Source organism: Eschrichtius robustus, chromosome X (assembly GCF_028021215.1).
Source record: "Eschrichtius robustus isolate mEscRob2 chromosome X, mEscRob2.pri, whole genome shotgun sequence".
Classification (NCBI taxonomy): Eukaryota; Metazoa; Chordata; class Mammalia; order Artiodactyla; family Eschrichtiidae; genus Eschrichtius; species Eschrichtius robustus.
Genome location: NC_090845.1, coordinates 106,123,672 through 106,141,636, shown reverse-complemented (window position 1 = coordinate 106,141,636; position 17,965 = coordinate 106,123,672). Strand labels below are relative to the sequence as shown.

At 40.9% G+C, this 17,965-nt stretch overlaps 1 protein-coding gene across 1 annotated transcript in view; it reads left to right on the top strand.

Moving 5' to 3' along the window:
* Nucleotides 1–3,541, top strand: part of LAMP2 (lysosomal associated membrane protein 2) — a 33,043-nt gene extending 29,502 nt beyond the window's left edge. Inside the window, exon 9 of the mRNA XM_068532412.1 lies at nucleotides 1,672–3,541. Within this exon, the coding sequence (XP_068388513.1) occupies nucleotides 1,672–1,811 (140 nt within the window). The 3' untranslated portion in view covers nucleotides 1,812–3,541. The remainder of the gene's footprint in view (nucleotides 1–1,671) is intronic.
* Nucleotides 3,542–17,965: the final 14,424 nt, after the last annotated feature.

Genomic DNA, 17,965 nt, shown 5'->3' with positions numbered 1-17,965 from the left:
TCCTAAACCTGCAACAGCCCCCACCCTCCGTATTGCTACATCCAGTGGACATTTCTCAGGCATCTCTAATATTTTACACTGTTCTCCCATGATAATTGAAACTGTTTCCTTCCTTGGCTTCTGTGGCACCATTTTCTACCTGCCTTTCCTACTTTTTCCTGCTCCTTTATTCTTCAAATATTGGTGTTCCCAAGGGTTTTGTCTCTGATCCTCTTATTACTCTATCTGCCCTTGCTGAGAAATATCTTTGTCCTTGGTTTGAACTATCACGTCAACCACTTGGTTAGGACATAGGTATCTTAAACTCAGCAGATCTAAAACGGAATGTCTCCCTCTTCCACATATCCCTCTCCACCCTCCCCTGACACGTAGATTTTAAAAATTAAATTTAAAAAAACCCACACAAAAATAACTACAAATAAAACTGAAATGCATATATTCCCCCTGTATTCCCTATCACAATGAATGGCACCAGTGTCTACATAATCATGGGATTGGAAGCCATTCTACAATATTGTCTCCTCCTACATCTGTTTGGTCAATTCTGTGTTCTAATTGGATCTCTAGTCCATCCCTTCTGCATCTGCACTTCATTATCCGAGTTCAGGACCATATTATTGGTCATCTGGCTTCTAGCAGTAGAGTTGCTTCCTAACTTAGTACTTCCAGTCTTCCATCTGCCATAACTTCTGAAACAAATATCCTGCTTAAAATTCTGCAGCAATTTTTTGGGGGGGGGGGCCATCAGTATAAGGCCAAACTACCTAGAGCATACGGTGCCTTTGTGAGCTGATCCTAGTACCCTTTTCCACCTCTTTTCCAAGAGTACCTCTTAATCCATTGTTCTAGCTATGCCAACCTGCTTGCATTTCACCTGAAGTGCTGTGTTTTCTTACCCTCCATAGTTTTGTCTGTGCTGCTTTCTATGCCTGGAACGCCCTTCACCCATTACCTGCGTGGTTAATTCCTATTCATTCTTAAAAATTCAGCTCTGGTGTCACCTCTTTCAAACTGTGTCTTGTGTAACAAGGCTGAGTTGAGTGTGCCTCTGAAATATTTCGATGACACTGTGTATTCCCTGCCCCTATTACAGCACATTGTGAAATTATAACCGCTGATTTTCTTATCTGACTCCTACACCAGACTGAAATCTTGAGGCAAACAGTTATGCAATCAGGGCCAGTTTATACCTTTTCTTACTACTAAATGGCCCCATATTCCTATGCATTGAGTTCTTACATCTGCTATGTATAGTTGTTCATTTGGTTCATTTCATTAATACTTCCCAATCTGCAGTGTTCCAGGTACTGTGCTTCTTCAACATCATAACAATTTGCCTCTGAAAGCTCACAGCCTGATCATCAAGGAAAGGCTAATTATATTTATCCATTAGCTTCCATTTGAAAAATCTGTGAAGTATGTGATCATTTTATATATCTTTTCATCCAAAATGACTGCATTTTTTTTGGTACTTAAAAGTATATGATTTGGTTATTTGGAAAATCACTTTTGTGGAACATCTCATTTGCTGCTAATGAATTCCAATGACTTGTTGCCTTGGTGTAAAAAACAAATATGTGTGTTGGGAAGTACTGTCATTTTAACTTAAAATGTACAGATCTGAAATTTTGTCACTGTTTCTGTTCTCAATTGTCCTTTCTCCACATCTAGCTCAAGACTGCAGTGCAGATGACGACAACTTCCTTGTGCCCATAGCGGTGGGAGCAGCCTTGGCAGGAGTGCTTATTCTAGTGTTGCTGGCTTACTTTATTGGTCTCAAGCGCCATCATGCTGGATATGAGCAATTTTAGAACCTGCAGTCTGATTGATTATATAAAAATACATGCACATAACAAGATTTTCTTCCCTTTCAGTTTTGAAATACTTTGTTCTTTAAGATTGATATATTGAAACTTTACTTCTTAAATCAGTCCCAGCATTTTGAGATAATTCTTTATTAATAAAAACTGTTAATAGAACAGCATAAAATTTTTAAAAAAATGTTGTATTTACTGGTCCTGAAGACAAACTTGTTGAAAAGAACATCGGTGTGTGGTGTTTTAAGGTCTATCTTAAGAAGCCTTGGCCAAATTTTGATTCTAACCCAAGATGCCTTACACTTATTAACATGGCCATTATGAAGATAAAATATGTAGTTGTCTCCTAATGGAATTAATAAATATTGTTTCACTACCGGTGTTCTGTTTCAGAGTATAAGAATTATCCTGATTTAAGCTCATCACAGTGCCTTTGCATATAGTTCATTAAATAAATGTTGATGTGGCATAAATGCCCATCAGATGCTTAAACTTGGTTTTCAGTTGAATGTCCTCAGGACCATCAGCATTTTTTAGGTTATGTGACTTTCTTTGAAGATGAAGTCAGTATCTTTGGCTTGTGACTTTTCCCCAGGTAAAAAACAGACCCAAGAGGCTACAACAGAGCTTCAACTGGCTTCAGAATTAGAGTTTTCAAAAAACTTTCTTTTTCAGCAATAATAGACGGAAAGGATTCAAGCATATTTAACCACTTGCCTTTTTTAAAATGTTTTTCTCTTCCTTGGATGCCTGATCAGCATTGCAAGATAGAAATATTCTATGAACTAATTAGGAGAGATTGTGTTGTGTTTCTCTACCTCATCTTGTTGGTCTCTAGAGCATTAAAATCTATTTAGTGTTGTCATCAGACTGGTACTTATGAGCTGTAAGCAGCAGCAATCTCAGAAGGGAGGCAGCGAAGCAAAGCAGCAACTCGGCTCCTGCCTTTTCCAAGACGGCCCCTGTGGGGCAGAGCATAGATGGGGTGTAGACAGAAGCTGTTGGCATGAAAATGAGCTAGATAATCAGCCCCTGTTGAAGCACGCTCCATGTTAGAAGTGCAGCACAGATATTGAATGTATAGACAAATAAATAAGAAGGAAGCTTAAAAAAAAATAAAAAAAATTAAAAAAAGAAGGAAGCTTAATCAGTAGACTCGAGAATTTCACATGGAAGTGATTATTTTATTAATTCATTCTGTGTATATATTGGCTTGTTCAGAATTTTTGTAATTCACTGATTACAGCATTTTGGTACCCAGCTATCAGTCTCTGAAGGCTTTCAGTAAAATATAGTAAATCTTTTTAATAAAAGCTAATGTCATTACTAAAATCTGTTCTATATACTCAGAACCTCAGCAGCATTTTTTTATGAGTGACAAAAGTGCAAGAGGAAGAAAAGATAAAATTAGAGGAAAAATGCAAGTTATTATTCAATCATAAATCACACCAAGTATCACATTTTGTTAATTGCATTAGACTTATACTGGAAAGGACCTTAAAGATTCCTTACTATAACCCCATAATGTTTTCAGAAAGAGGAGTGACTTCACTGAGGTTACATATCTAGCAGGCAACAAAACCATTATTAGCGTTTTGATTAAAAATTGTCCCAATGAAGTCTAGTCACTCAATAGTAAGACTAGTTTAAACTTGAAACTGTGAGATCAGAACTGGGCACTTTGAGTTTCTGTACTAATTTCAATAAATGACACATGATACCAACTTTGTTTGCTTGAGTATTTTTAAAAGTACTGAATATTGGCTTTTTCAGTGGCTTCTATTTTGACCTCTGTTTGCTACTTCAAAGCCTAAACCTCCTTGGATGGGATCACAAACATGGGAGGAAAAGAGAAGGGAATGAACACTTGTTGACCTCCTGATGTGTATCATATACTTTAGAAATATCATTTAATCCTCAGATACCTTATAATATAGGTATTCTTATCCCCCTTTTACAGATGAGGAAAGTGAGGCCCAGTTTAAATTACTTGACCAAGGTCCTTTAGCTAGTAATTGAAGGAATCAAGATTCAAACTCGGTTCTGTCTCAGTCCAGAGTTCAGAATCTACATTGCATGTGCACACCACCTTCCTGGTGGTCCAGTGGAGTGGACTACAATGTCCATTGGACTCTGCTATTATTCTTCCAGGCCACTGCTCAGCTAAAATTACATATAACCTGATAGCTACCTAATGCTTGTATGAAAAAAATTATACAGCATTTTCTTGATCATGAGTCCTTTTTAACTTAGATGTTATTACTCATACAGAATTCTTATTTATATTTTCACGATAGCTGTGGCAGGGGAGAAAGGGAGTGGGGAAATACGCAGGTAGCGGTTTTAAGTGAAGATTCCCGCAGTGCCGCTCTTTCCCCGCGGTGCCATTAGACAATTCAACATAAAATCTTCCCATATTAGGCAAGCACAATTCTTTGTTTTGGACCCTTTCCCGTTCTTCCCTTAACTTCTGCTTTTTGTACTGAGGTATTAGGTGTGATTTGAGATGAAGTGACAGTGAGAGATACAGGAGGATCGGTTGCTTGGAAATACTTGGGTGGACATAGTGAAAATAAGAAAATAAGGGTAATGCTGTAAAAGACTAACCTATGTACTCTTTCAAAATGCTTGTTTCTTGTTTTCTTGTTTCTGCTTAATTGCATTCCTTACTAATTTCCTTTCCTTGCTTTCTGTCTGTTCTCTTCTAACAGCTGAAGAATGTTCTGCTGACTCTGACCTCAACTTTCTTATTCCTGTTGCAGTGGGTGTGGCCTTGGGCTTCCTTATAATTGTTGTCTTTATCTCTTATATGATTGGAAGAAGGAAAAGTCGTACTGGTTATCAGTCTGTGTAATCAATTAAATCTAGTGCTTTTTGGGGTTTTTTTGCCATCAGAAGTTATGTTTTCCATTGGCTAAAGAGCCAGGAAATGCTGTGCAATTGATTGTTTGAGATATGCAGATTAACCTCAGTGAGTTGCTAGCTAACTTGGGCATGAGTAGCACTATTAGGACCAATTTCTTCTTTTTTTCCTATTTTTTCTTCCTTTGTAAAAGTGTAATTGAAAGAAAAATTGTGGCTTAGAATATTTTTTTTTAGTGAATAATGATTCTAAGCCTCTGAATCCAATTACGAAAGCATTTCTACTGAAGTATAATTTTATATGTTGCAGTTACTTGTATTTTGCCTCTTTGACATTATTTGCAAAATCAAAGCTGTTAGAGAATTTAGCTTGCTTCAGGAAATAAATTCAAGAACATAGTGAATTCGTTTTCATTGGTGGCAAACATAAAATTTGGTTTGTAATAAGACTTAGATTCCCCACCGCCTAAACAAGATTATTTAAATTCTGATTTAATTTTCCTGCTAGTTAAAAAGAAAGGAATGTCTTCATAATATTGTATTTAATAGCAAAAGTCTGGCTGTTTTCTTAATTACTGTTAGTGGCTACTATATTTTAATAAGGATGTCGCAACTAAGACTCGGTGCAGCCAAAATAAATAAATAAATATTTTTTAAAAACCCCAAACAAACAGAGATGTCTTTTTTTTTTTCCTACTGGAGTTTGGAATATATTGATTACCTCAGACTTGCCATTTATGCTGAAGGTTGAAGTAAGATCTATTGCGGTTTTTTTTTAAGGTGTTGATATAGAAAGGGTTATTTTTTTTTAGAGTTATGATTTAGAATTTTTTTTCCCTTAGAGCCTTAACTTGTTCACAAAGTTAATTCATCCTCCACTAAAAAAACAAAACAAAGCTTCTCTATTTTGTGTGCCTCCTGTACTCTCTCATCCCCTGTATGAATAAGTTCTAATTGATAATTTTAATGTATTGGTTTCTTTTTTCTCACAGCAGCATGTGCTAACTCTAGAGGCTAGTGGGCCCTGAAGTATCATCAGTCAGATGGCTGCCTGGCCAGAGCTGGACCAGGATTATTCTGTAAATTTGTTGATCTTGATACAGACTTACATCCCTGTAGGGACCTCTAATGGCTCTGGCTACTGGAGTAAGGTACTAGAGGCCACTCCTCCCAGTGTCTGCTTGATTGGCTAGGCTATTGAATTGTCCTTTGATTTGGAAGCACACTGTTGTATTTCTCTAGTGTCCAAATGGCTGCTTTGCACTCCTGTTATTAGCATAAGGCAGATGTTTATTTTATCAAGCTATTTTATCTCTATATAACTAAAAAACAAAAGTTTTCCAAAGATCTGCCTTCACTTTAAAAATGTTCCTTGGATTGGGACTTCCCCTGGTGGCACAGTGGTTAAGAATCCGCCTGCCAATGCAGGGGACATGGGTTCGAGCCCTGGTCCGGGAAGATCCCACATGCCGCGGAGCAACTAAGCCCGTGGGCCACAACTACTGAGACTGCGCTCTAGAGCCTGCGAGCCACAACTACTGAAGCCCATGTGCTTAGAGCCTGTGCTCCACAACAAGTGAAGCCACCACACCTCAAGAAGAGTAGCCCCCACTCACCGCAACTAGAGAAAGCCTGTGCGCAGCAACAAAGACCCAACACAGCCAAAAATAAATAATTTAAAAATGTTCCTTGGATTAAAAATGTTCCTTGGATTAAAAATGTTCCTTGGATTAATAAATGAAATTGGAAAATTTTGTTTTTTAAAAAAAAAAGAAAATTCATCAACATCTTTCTTTACTCTCTTTATATATAGTGCATCTCAAAAGCATATATTCCAAACTGGAGTAGAAATAGATTGCTCAACTACATTTCCCTTAGAACTCTCTGGTTCTGACTTGTAGACTCAAGCTCTCCTCTGTTTGCTAAGTATATAAAGAATGTTTCCTTTTAAAATGTTCTTCTTTGAAAACAATTGCTTATTTGTTATTTGGTCAAAATGATGGCATCATAAAGAACAGTGGCTTCGTTTCAAAAAATATTTTTGAGATGATTGTCTAAAAGCCAGATTATTTAAATCAGCTTGTGACCTTGCTAGGTATATGGATTGGAAAATTCAGATACATTCAAAATTATGGGTTCATTTAAAAGTTTTCTACTTGTTGGGGTAGGAGACTAACATCACTAATTCTTCATTGGGTATCATGGTTTTTATCTTAGATAATTAGCAAACATGTTTTAATTCTTCTTTGAGAATTAAGATTAATTGAAATATAAAATATTAACAGAGGGTTCAAACAATAACTGCTTCAACTCCAATAAAATACAGGAAGCCCAAAATCTATGAACTGAGTGTTCAATAAGCTTTGCTCACTGAGTTCATTTTTATGTCAGTACAACAGGGGGGTCAAATAGTAGGACTTTGAACTCATAAATATAAAGAATTGTTTTTACCTAAGCTTCTTTGGAAGAACTGATGCCTGCTGCTACCTAAAGTTTTGTATATATCAATATAGTAACCTAATTAATACCTACAAAATAAATACTGTGGTACTCTTGTTTGATCTGATGTGTGTGAATTTTAGATTGATGGATTAAAATATAATAAAGATCATACAATCTATATCACTATGGATAACTTCATTTTTATTCCATGTTCTCAGTCTTAAGAGCTTGGATTGATTTATAAAATCTAAGTACCTCAAATTATTGTCTTTTGAATTGTCAGTAGGACTCATATGATCTCATAGGTCTGCACATTAACCAAGTGCCGTCATTAAGAAGGCATTAGAACCTTTAATGCAGACATTTCAAATATGGGGGCCTATGTGGTCATGAAAATTCCAAGAAAGTATTGAAAATAAAATATGGAAATCAAATTTAAGAGCTTCATAATAAATGTACTTTCAGCATATGTATGTATGTCTGCATTGATACTCACTGTACTCACTGTTGAAGTTCATTCCATTCTGAGCAAGATACACCTCAGGGATATGACAGGGGCTGAGAAGGAGCTATCCATTTTCTGAAAATTCCTTAGAACCCAGCCTAATGCTCAGATGTTATATGATTGGATTAAATGACATACATTCCTTTTTACATAAGAGACATTTTTGGTGGGAGAAGGAATTGAACTTTGGATCTCTCCATAGTTCCTGAGTAACAGGGTTTCATTTTCTGATAAATGTTTAATGGCTTCTAATTCAGTCAAAAAATGGCCTTACCTTGCATTTGTGGGACTGGGGAGGGGGTTCTCGATAGAACCTGTCTTGTCTCAGCTTCGCTGAATATATTTCACAACTCTGCACCTCATAGAGCCTCTGAAAGAAGCACTTTAAGATTATTGATAGCAAGTAGAGTGGTTCTATGTATGTTGCCATGTATCTAAAAAGTCAACTTGGAGGTCCATCTTTTTATTTTTTTTTAATTAATTAATTAATTTATTTTTTATTTTAACGTATTTTATTTATTTATTTATTTATTTATTTATTTATTTTTGGCTGTGTTGGGTCTTCGTTTCTGTGCGAGGGCTTTCTCTAGTTGTGGCGAGCGGGGGCCACTCTTCATCGCGGTGCGCAGGCCTCTCACCATCGCGGCCTCTCCCGTTGCGGAACACGGGCTCCAGACGCGCAGGCTCAGTAGTTGTGGCTCACGGGCCTAGTTGCTCTGCGGCATGTGGGATCTTCCCAGACCAGGGCTTGAACCCGCGTCCCCTGCATTAGCAGGCAGACTCTCAACCACTGCGCCACCAGGGAAGCCCGGAGGTCCATCTTTTTAAATTCAGTGTGTATACTGTAATGATAGAACTGCCTAATTCTAAGGAAACGTTTTGCTTTCTCTTTGCTTTTATTGTCTGTATGTATTTGGATGGCAGTTGTAAATTTGAGTCCCTCTGTTTCAAGAGATAATGAACAGGAGAAATCTTGGTATACAATACATTTTTAGTAGGAAAATGCAGCTATAGTTTTATTTATTTTATAAATTTTTTATTTGTTTATTATTATCTTTGGCTGTGTTGGGTCTTCGTTGCTGTGCGCAGACTTTCTCTAGTTGCAGCGAGCGGGGCCTACTCTTTGTTGCGGTGCATGGGCTTCTCATTGCGGTGGCTTCTCTTGTTGCGGAGCACGGGCTCTAGGCAAGCAGCCTTCAGTAGTTGTGGCTCGCGGGCTCTAGAGCGCAGGCTCAGTAGTTGTGGCGCACGGGCTTAGTTGCTCCGCGGCATGAGGGATCTTCCCAGACCAGGGCTCAAACCCGTGTCCCCTGCATTGGCAGGCGGACTCTTAACCACTGCGCCACCAGGGAAGCCCTATAGTTTTATTGAGCAGTTACAGTGCTGTGCACTTTACACACATTTCATTTAATCCTCATAGCAACTCTCTGAGGTTGGGCAGTATCATTCCCAGTTTACAGAGGAGGTAACCGAGGTTACCTCGGTTGGTTACTTAACAAAATTCCCACAAAGAGTAAGTGACAAAACTGACATTTGAGCCCAGCTCCGTGTGCCTTCAAAGACCATGCTCTTAACCACTATGCATCCTGGCTGCTAAGAAACAAAAGATTTTTAAAAAACCGTGTACCTTACATTAAATGGTTACAGAAATCTGACTTCTGTAATCTTCTGTCCTACATGTAGTTACCCTGTAAATGTTCTTCCGTATTCTTAAAATAACTTTAGTTTTGTCCAGCCCACTTGAAGCAAGGACGGATGCTGTGGCAGCATGCCTTTTGAAAGATCAAACCAAGGCCAGTTTGTGCTGTACCTCATTAGTAATGTTAAGCCCTGAATGTCACTTTTTTTTTTCAGAGTAGCTTCATCTAGTTATTCTGATCACGTATCATTATCATTCTGCCCTCAAACTGTTCTGCACCATGAATCATTTTGACTATGCATTAGTGTGTTTAAGAGACTAAATGGAACTGTCTCTCTCCTCACTTTACCTAAATTAATGCCATCTCTACCCCCCAGCCGTCCCCCAGCCTTAAGTGCAGTGTAGCCATGACACTCGGCAATCCTTGCTAGGTGGTTGTGAGCCCCAATACGCAGTTCCTACTCTTAGATCTAGAGCCTTTTTGAGAGGATTTCAAGAAATCCTTATCCACATACTTAAAGTTTCCAACCATAATCTGCAGCACTTCCCCCTCCCACCTCATTTACTCTCCTGTACTCGCTTCTCTCCAGCCATAATGGCCTTCTTGCTACCCCTCAAAGACCCTAAGGGTGCCCTCACTTCAAGGCCCTTGCGCTTGCTCTGCTTTCTACCTGGAAAGGTATTCCCCCAGCTATCCTCATGGCTCACCCTCTAATCCCATGCAGGTCTCTTCAAATGTCACCTAGTCAGGGCAGCATTCCCTGCGCACTCTAATAGAGCACTCCCTGCCCCCACCACTTCCCATCCCCCTTACTCTGTTTCACTTCTGTTACTTACCACCTATTACCATCTGACATACTATATACTTTACTTGTTAATCTGTATTTCATGTTTGTCTCCCACTAGAAGGTAAACTTCATGAGAGCAAGAATCTTTGCTGTGTTTACTAGTCCGTCCCAGTCCCTAGAACAGTGCCTGGCACATAGTTCACACTGAAGAAATATTTGCTGATGGATGAGTGGTCATCTTGTGTAATAGCTAAACACTTATTAAGCACTTTCTACCTTATTTCATCAAATCTAAGATGCCATCAGTTGTAAGATAAATACTGCCAGTTAAACTGTGAGAGACCTACTGGTTTCAAAAATGTGGAAAAAGTACATCTTTTTTTTTTTTTTCTTTTTTGGCTGCACCGCGCAGCATCTCCGTTCCCCAGCCAGGGATTGAACCCGGGCCACAGCAGTGAAAGCCCGGAATCCTAACCACTAGGCCACCAGGGAACTCCCAAAAATGTACATCTTAGAGTTGATATGTACCAGGCACTGTGGAGAGTGCCGTAGGTGGATTATAACACCATTAATCCATTGAATGCATCTGGGATTCAGACCCAAGTGGTCAGAGCCAATGCCTTTAAGCACGCTACCATTACAACCTCCCTTTAGTATGACATACTGCTGCTTGTGTCATTTTCAATTCCAAAAACAGAAGTCTGTATCTGTGGTGGTTATGATTTTCAGTTTTAAAGCAGACAGAATTTTTAATATTCACGTTTCCTTCTTTTAAACGCTACATAGCTTAGGATGGCAGGTATATCAGAAAAGAATTTGAATCCTGGCTCTTAACACGCAGCACAAGTTACTTAACCTCTCTAAGCCTAGATTTCTACATCTGTAAGATGAAGGTGGTACTACTACCTATCTTGTAGGGTTTTAAAGGGAATTAAATAAGATAATGCCACCAAATATACATAGTAAGCAATAAGCGTGAGCTTTTTTTTATTGTATAGATTGGAATCTTCTTCCTAAAGATGATAGGTGTCAAATGTTTAGATAAGATCATGGAAGGAGGAAGTGAAGAGAGAGAATAGGGCTAAGATTAAAGCCTTAAGGAACAGAAATCTTCTCAAACTAGGTTAAAAAAAAAGAGGAATGGGACTTCCCTGGTGGCACAGTGGTTAAGAATCCGCCTGCCAATGCAGGGGACACAGGTTTGATCCCTGGTCCGGGAAGATCCCACATGCCACAGAGCAACTAAGCCCATGCACCACAACTACTGAGCCTGCGCTCTAGAGCCCGAGAGCCACAACTACTGAGCCCATGTGCCACAACTACTGAAGCCGCGCGCCTAGAGCCCGTGCTCACAAGAGAAGCCACCGCAATGAGAAACCCACTCACCGCAACGAAGAGTAGCCCCCGCTCGCCGCAATTAGAGAAAGCCCGCGCGCAGCAACGAAGACCCAACGCAACCAAAAATAAATAAATAAAATAAATTTATATATTAAAAAAAGTAATGAATTATGAAGTGATTGGATAAGCCTCACAGAATCCAACTGAAGGAAGTATGTCTGGGACTCAAAGGAGTAGAGTTAAGTTATAAAGCTTCAACTGAGAATAAACAGGTGATAACTACCAAGAAAGTTTAGAAAAAAATAAATGAGTGATAACTTGTACTGCATTTATTAAGATGTGCTATAAAGCTAGGATCAAATGTTAGATGGATATAATAATAGACCAACAATTTAATGGACAACACACACACACTGTGTGTGTATTTGGTATTTGATAAAGATGTTCTTTTCAGATCAGTGGGGAAAGAATGGAACATTGAAAAATGATGCCGAGATACTAGGTTGATTATTTAGGGGAAAAAATACATTGAGACCTACCTCATAAGTACCAGAATAAATTCAAGGATGATTAAGGAGTTAAATTTTTAAAAACTGTAAAAGATATAGAATCAAATATAGATGGTTGTATCTTATCTCAGAATAAAGGCCTTCCTAATAAAAGAAAAAGAAGAAATGACAGGGAAAAGATTTCAATATATAAGAATTTAATACTTCTGACTATCAAAATGCCACCACACACAAATTTAAAGATAAACTACAAACAAGGGGAAATACTTGCACCTTAAGTATGACAAAGGGTTAGGTTAATATCCTTACTATCAAATAAATACAAAACAAGATGAGTATTCCATGAGTACACTGGAATAAGGACATGAATAGCTAAGTCATGACAGAAGAAATACAAATGGATAAGCAATTTGAAAAACTACTCCATCTTTCTAATAAGCAAAGAAATATAAATCAAAAAAAGATATCTTTCACATTGGTTAAAGATATCTTAAATGATTATATTTACTCTTGGGCACAGTACAGAAAACTCTGCACACTAACCCAGTGTTGAGAGTGAAATGAAAATTTGGAAACAATCTAAATGCCCAATGAGATAGAACAGCTTAAGTAAATTGAAACACTGACATGACAGCACGTTACACAGCCATTTAAAGTCACATTCTCAAATAATTCAAATATGAGACAATGTTCGTGTCTTACTGTTAAGTGAGAAACAAATGTAGGAAAGAAGTATGTACCATTTTTCTGTTTTGGTAAATAAATCTATATCTATGTATCTATATCTATAACTGCTCTTCTGCCATCCAAGAAGTGCTTCTCCCAATCCCTATACTTTCCCCCATGCGGGGTGCGGAGCCCACCACAGAAAGGATCCAGATTTGAGCCACTACTTTCACAGTTGAGGAGGCTACAAAAAAGTATGTACCATATTGTGTCTTGGTATATATGTATGTGGGTATATATATGTATATGTGTGTGTGTATAAAGTAAATACATTAAAAATATAAATAGCAGTCGCCTCCAGGTTTTGGGATTGTGCGTGGTTTTAACTGCTTTTCCTACTTCTTGTTTTGGTGAATCTAGTTTACTTTGACAGTCAGAAAGGCCCTCAGGAAAATGATTTCCCAAGAGAGTGGGTTTTAATCTCCTTGGTTCTCTCTTGCATCCTGCTTATAAATAAGATTTGGCTCTGTGAGAAGACAAAGCCTCCACTCCTACCAGGTATCAGGGCTCTGCCCTCATTTGAAACTTGTTTTTATCAAAGAAAACTTTTTATTTGACACTGCTTATTAGTCTGGTTAGCTGCCCTTTGCCATGCATCAGGCACAGCTCTCTCACCCACAGAGGGATGCAGAGGCACACCTATTATCGATCGGTCTTTTGTTGCCTCCTGTGACACCTGAGAGGTGCTTCTCCCCATCCCTAAACTTTACACTTGCTGCCTGCAGAGGCCCCCGCAGGAAGGGTCGGCTTGGAGCCCACTACGTCTGCAGTTGAGTGAGACGAATGGGAGTGGAAGTGTTGATGGCAAGGGGCTCTGTGGAGGTGGGGCAGGGAACGTGGCAGCCACCGCATGCTGCCTCAGCCTTCTGCATCTCTGTCTCTGCAGCTTTCACCAGGCTGACACCCCTAGGAGCCATGTCCACACTCCTTCCAGCACCTTCTTTTATAGCACCAACACTCCACAATGACCAAGCCTGACTCTTTTGCCATCTCCACTCACTTCCCTCTCCACCAGACTGCTGCTATGACTCAGAGTCCTTCCATTATAGTCAATTATATCCATCAAGGTATTGACAGACCCTGTTAACTGCTATTAATTGGTAAGGGTACAAGGTTGAGGCTCTGTGACATAGTAGAAAGGGCATGGAGTTTGGTGCCAGGCAGACTGGGGTTAGAACCCAGGCTTCACCGACTCCCAACTGAATGACTTTGGGTAACTTACTGAGTTGCCACATTTGTAAAAGTGGGAGTAAAATATCCTCCTTGAAGAACTATTGATAGAGGTATCTATTATACCTATACTTTACAGAGCTGTGATGGTCACCAATGGGATAATGGCCATACACTGTCACATAGTACGTACTCAGTGGTATGAGAAGGCACACAGTGGGTATCCTTTATACCCATTACCCCATCATCACAGAGAAGAACCCTAACGGTGGGGGAAGGGAGCCAATACTTTTGGGGAATCAGAGAAATTCACTAGTTTGTTTTCGGTCACACAGCTAGTGAATGGTAGAGCAGATGTATGAAGCCAGTCTCTCTGGCTCCAAAGCCCAGGCTCTTAAACAACTTGCTGCCTTTACCTGCATGTGCCCAGCCTAGAACAAAGGGATGACTGACAGCCAACCTCAATCATTCTGGCCAAAGATTCATGCAGGTTGCTATGAAAAAAGTCAGCCCTGAAATATTAGGTGATCACATTGAGCTATGGAAGAGTTGTGCCTGGGCTGTCTGCTTTCATACAGATCTACAGACGTTCCAATGGACATCAGAGTGTGTTGTGAAGCCCTAAATGAACCAACCATAATGAGATCCAGGGTGATTTGTTCACACTACACTAGGGGTTACAAAGTTCTCAAACTTTAGTAAGCACCAGAAACACCTGTTAGGCCTCACCTCCCACAACTTCCCAAGTCAGGAGGTCTGAGGTGGAGCTTGAGAATTTGCATTTGTAATAAGTTTCCAGGTTATCCTGATGCTGCTGGTTCAGAAACCATGCATTGAGAACTGCCAGCTTAAAATGTACTATAATATTCCCAAGTCTCATCTGTGTCCCATCCTCCCAAAATTCCAGGGAGCTATCAGCATACACAAGTGTATCACAAAGCCATTCTCCAACCCAGAAAGCCTAGCTTTGGGTTGATGTCCCTGCTGGTCCCCTTCCTCCCCAGCGCCCTCCCGAGTTACCCAGGCCTCCTGGTAATCAGGGCTCCGAGGGAAGAGAGAATGCTGGTGGGTCAGGCTCACGTCTGTTCTCTGCCCCTTCCCTGTCTCTACACCAAGCAGGTAGCCAGACTCTACCCCCCTTTGCCTCAGGGAACATTTGTCTTGTTAGCTGACTGTCTGAGCCTGGCTGTTCTCTGGAGTCCTGAGCACCTTGATGGGATTATGCACAGGAGGGAGGGGGCAGTGCCTTGCAGGGCAGAAATGCGGGAGGGAAATTTCTGCTCAAGGGACCTCTGGGATACAGGGCCTCAGGGAAATGGCTTCTCGGTGCATGTAGGGAGGCTGGACACCAGGCATTAGGGCTCCCAGCCTAGGCAGAAGCCCCCTCCTCACCTCACCTCTCGTGCCCCACGGGCCCAGGAGTAGCAGAGATGCCCACCTTCAAGGAACCGTGGGGACTTGGACAGTGAGGGGAGCAGCGACAATCACAATGGACTGAAGACCCTGTAGAATACCCTCTGCCCTCCCATTCTTGAGTAACTCACAGGAAGAGGAGGGGCCCTTCAATAGTGAATGAGATTGGATTTTCCGTCACCTCAGTGGGATGGAGGGAAGAGCCAGATTTAAACCGCCACTTCTGAGCAAACCTGCCCCGAGGTACACGCTACACAGAAGACACAGCAAGTAAGTGCACACTCTTTATTACTAGTTAGCATCAGAAAACCTCTGACAAATGTTGAGCTTGGTGAATGGGGATCTCCTGGGGGAACTCGAGGACACTTTTTGTTCAGCCTGGAGGCTGACCTAACTTCCCAGCCCCTGGGCTCAACCCTGGCTCCCCTTGGCTTGCAGCAGCTGCCTCAGGGGAGCAGAGAGCCTGCAGAGAACACACCGAGTGGAAGAGAAAGGCCCAGGGGCGTTGTCAAGACTTAGGGTGCTTGTCCCAGTCCAGTTCTATTTCTAATCCAGTAGGTACTCCCAAGGGAAGCACCACCCACAGCACAATGCCTGTCCTTGGAATCCATTTCATTCTTCATCTACTCTTGACTGGAAGGGGGCTCGGGATGGGGGCAGCCTGAAGCTGAGGGTTCGAGTGTGTAGCCAACACTCTCCCAAAGCATTGTCTTTCTTAAAGACAACGCAGTGGTCTTTCAGACAACTGGGAAAATAGCTGCCCCTCTCAAGGGGGAAATCAGCAGGAGTATGAGAAAAGTCCTGCCTGTACTTTTGTGAGGCTACATTCCCAATATATGCCCCTGCTCATTCCTTTCCAGTGGGATTAATGTGATGAGCAGTTCAGTCATGCAAGCCCTTCCATGCAAGTCTCTTTGACATCGCCCCCAGAATCGTAGAAATGGATCTTGACTTTATTTCAATTGGGCTTACCCAAAAGCCATACTATGTGTAAGGCAAAGAAGTCACTCCTGATATAATTTGTATGCCAAATTAGGCTCTCTCCTGTCATCTAACCAAACTCATCCAATTGAGTTAAAATGTGTGTACCAGATAATAACATACAATAGTAGTTCCTAGCACATAATAGACAATCAATCACTATTTGTTCAATGAATTAATGAATGCAATTTGACAAACTTTCTGTAACCCCTAACGTTTAATACTACCCTCCCACCCCCCTCTTTGAAACTCTGCTACGTCTATCTCTTGTCCCCAACAGAAGCATTAAGCTTAACAAAATTTGTCTGCCCTCCCTTGTTGCAAGATGTGTGCCGGAATGTTTCCTTTTCTCTGATACTCTTTACCTCCAGCCAATTGAGATCTCACTGAGGTGAAGGTTGCTGAGAGCCAGAAGGGTATTTCCTAAGGATTCACACACTGGGAGCTGGACCTCCTTCAGCTTCACACGAAGTTCCTGGAGCTTAGAGACACAAAGAACAGGCCCAAACCAATGAATGTTATAAAAACAAATCAAGAAACAAATATGAACACTGCTGCAGAATACAGCATAACAATAGCATTCTCAAGGAAAAGCAGTGTTCCTAGAATAAAGTGTATCTTAGGTTCTAAGAGCATGGTTATTCTCAGCCAAAGACCTGGTATTATGGGAGAGAGGAGGTTAGAAGAATACAGAAGGGAGAAAAAGAGAATGTTTAATCACATCAGCCTCTCGAGGGTGTCAACCAATCGGTAGCAGCCATCCAAAGTCCACCAACCTGTGAACTTAAATGCAATTGGAGAGATTTTCCTTTAAAGGATTAATTAACATATTCAAATCTCATCTTCCTTTAAAACAATACACATTATATACACACATATACATATACATGTATAATATGAAAGTGGGAGAAAGAGATCCATATGTAGAAACAGATATGTGTTAAAAATGGTTATTGCTTGATGGTAGGATAATGAAAATTTTTGTTTGATGGATTTTCAAATTTTTTATGATGTAAATAAAAGAGTTAGTTTTTGATCAGAAGAGGGCCTCCAGAAATTGATTTCTCTTTAGACTATGTGTCCATTCTTTTTCTACATCCCATCCCTGAATTCAATGAGGAGCTTGTTTTGGGCAAGACTTTCCACTCACTTAGTATCTAGATTTTCTGGCATTTATTGCAAGGCAAGTATCAGGAAAAATTAATCCCACTCTATACCTTAGGCAGTCCCAATCCCTCCTCCTGAGGTCTGGGGCAGGTTTCTCCTCTTGCTGGGGTTTAAAGGCTTTCTTACCTCTGGTGGCCTGGGCGTCTGTTCCTGAGGTTGTTGCTTCATTGGGTCTTCTTGGCTCCAGCTGTGCCCCGAGGGATTTACGAAGTGGGAGCCTCACAGGACCTTCCTCTTGGCCTTGGATCCTCGGGTCCCACTGCAGGGCTACCTCCTCCTGGGACACGACTGCAGGCTGCATGCCAGGTTGGTAGATCCCCCCAGCAGGCATCTGGGGTGGGAATGCTGCTGCTGCGGCTGCTGCTTCTGCTTCTGAGACTACCCTAGGTGTGGGAGGCGGTGGGTATGGGAATGGCATGTGGAATGGCATGGGAGGAGGGGGTTGAACAACCTGGGGCCAGGAACTCGGGGGTAGCGGCACGTAAAGCACACCGCCTGCCGAGGCATTCTGGGCCTCCTCCATCTGCCTGCGCTGCGACGTCGTGACCAGCAACGTGTTTCGCTCCTCTGGGGTCAGGGGCCACACGTCAGCCCGGAGCTGCTGGGCT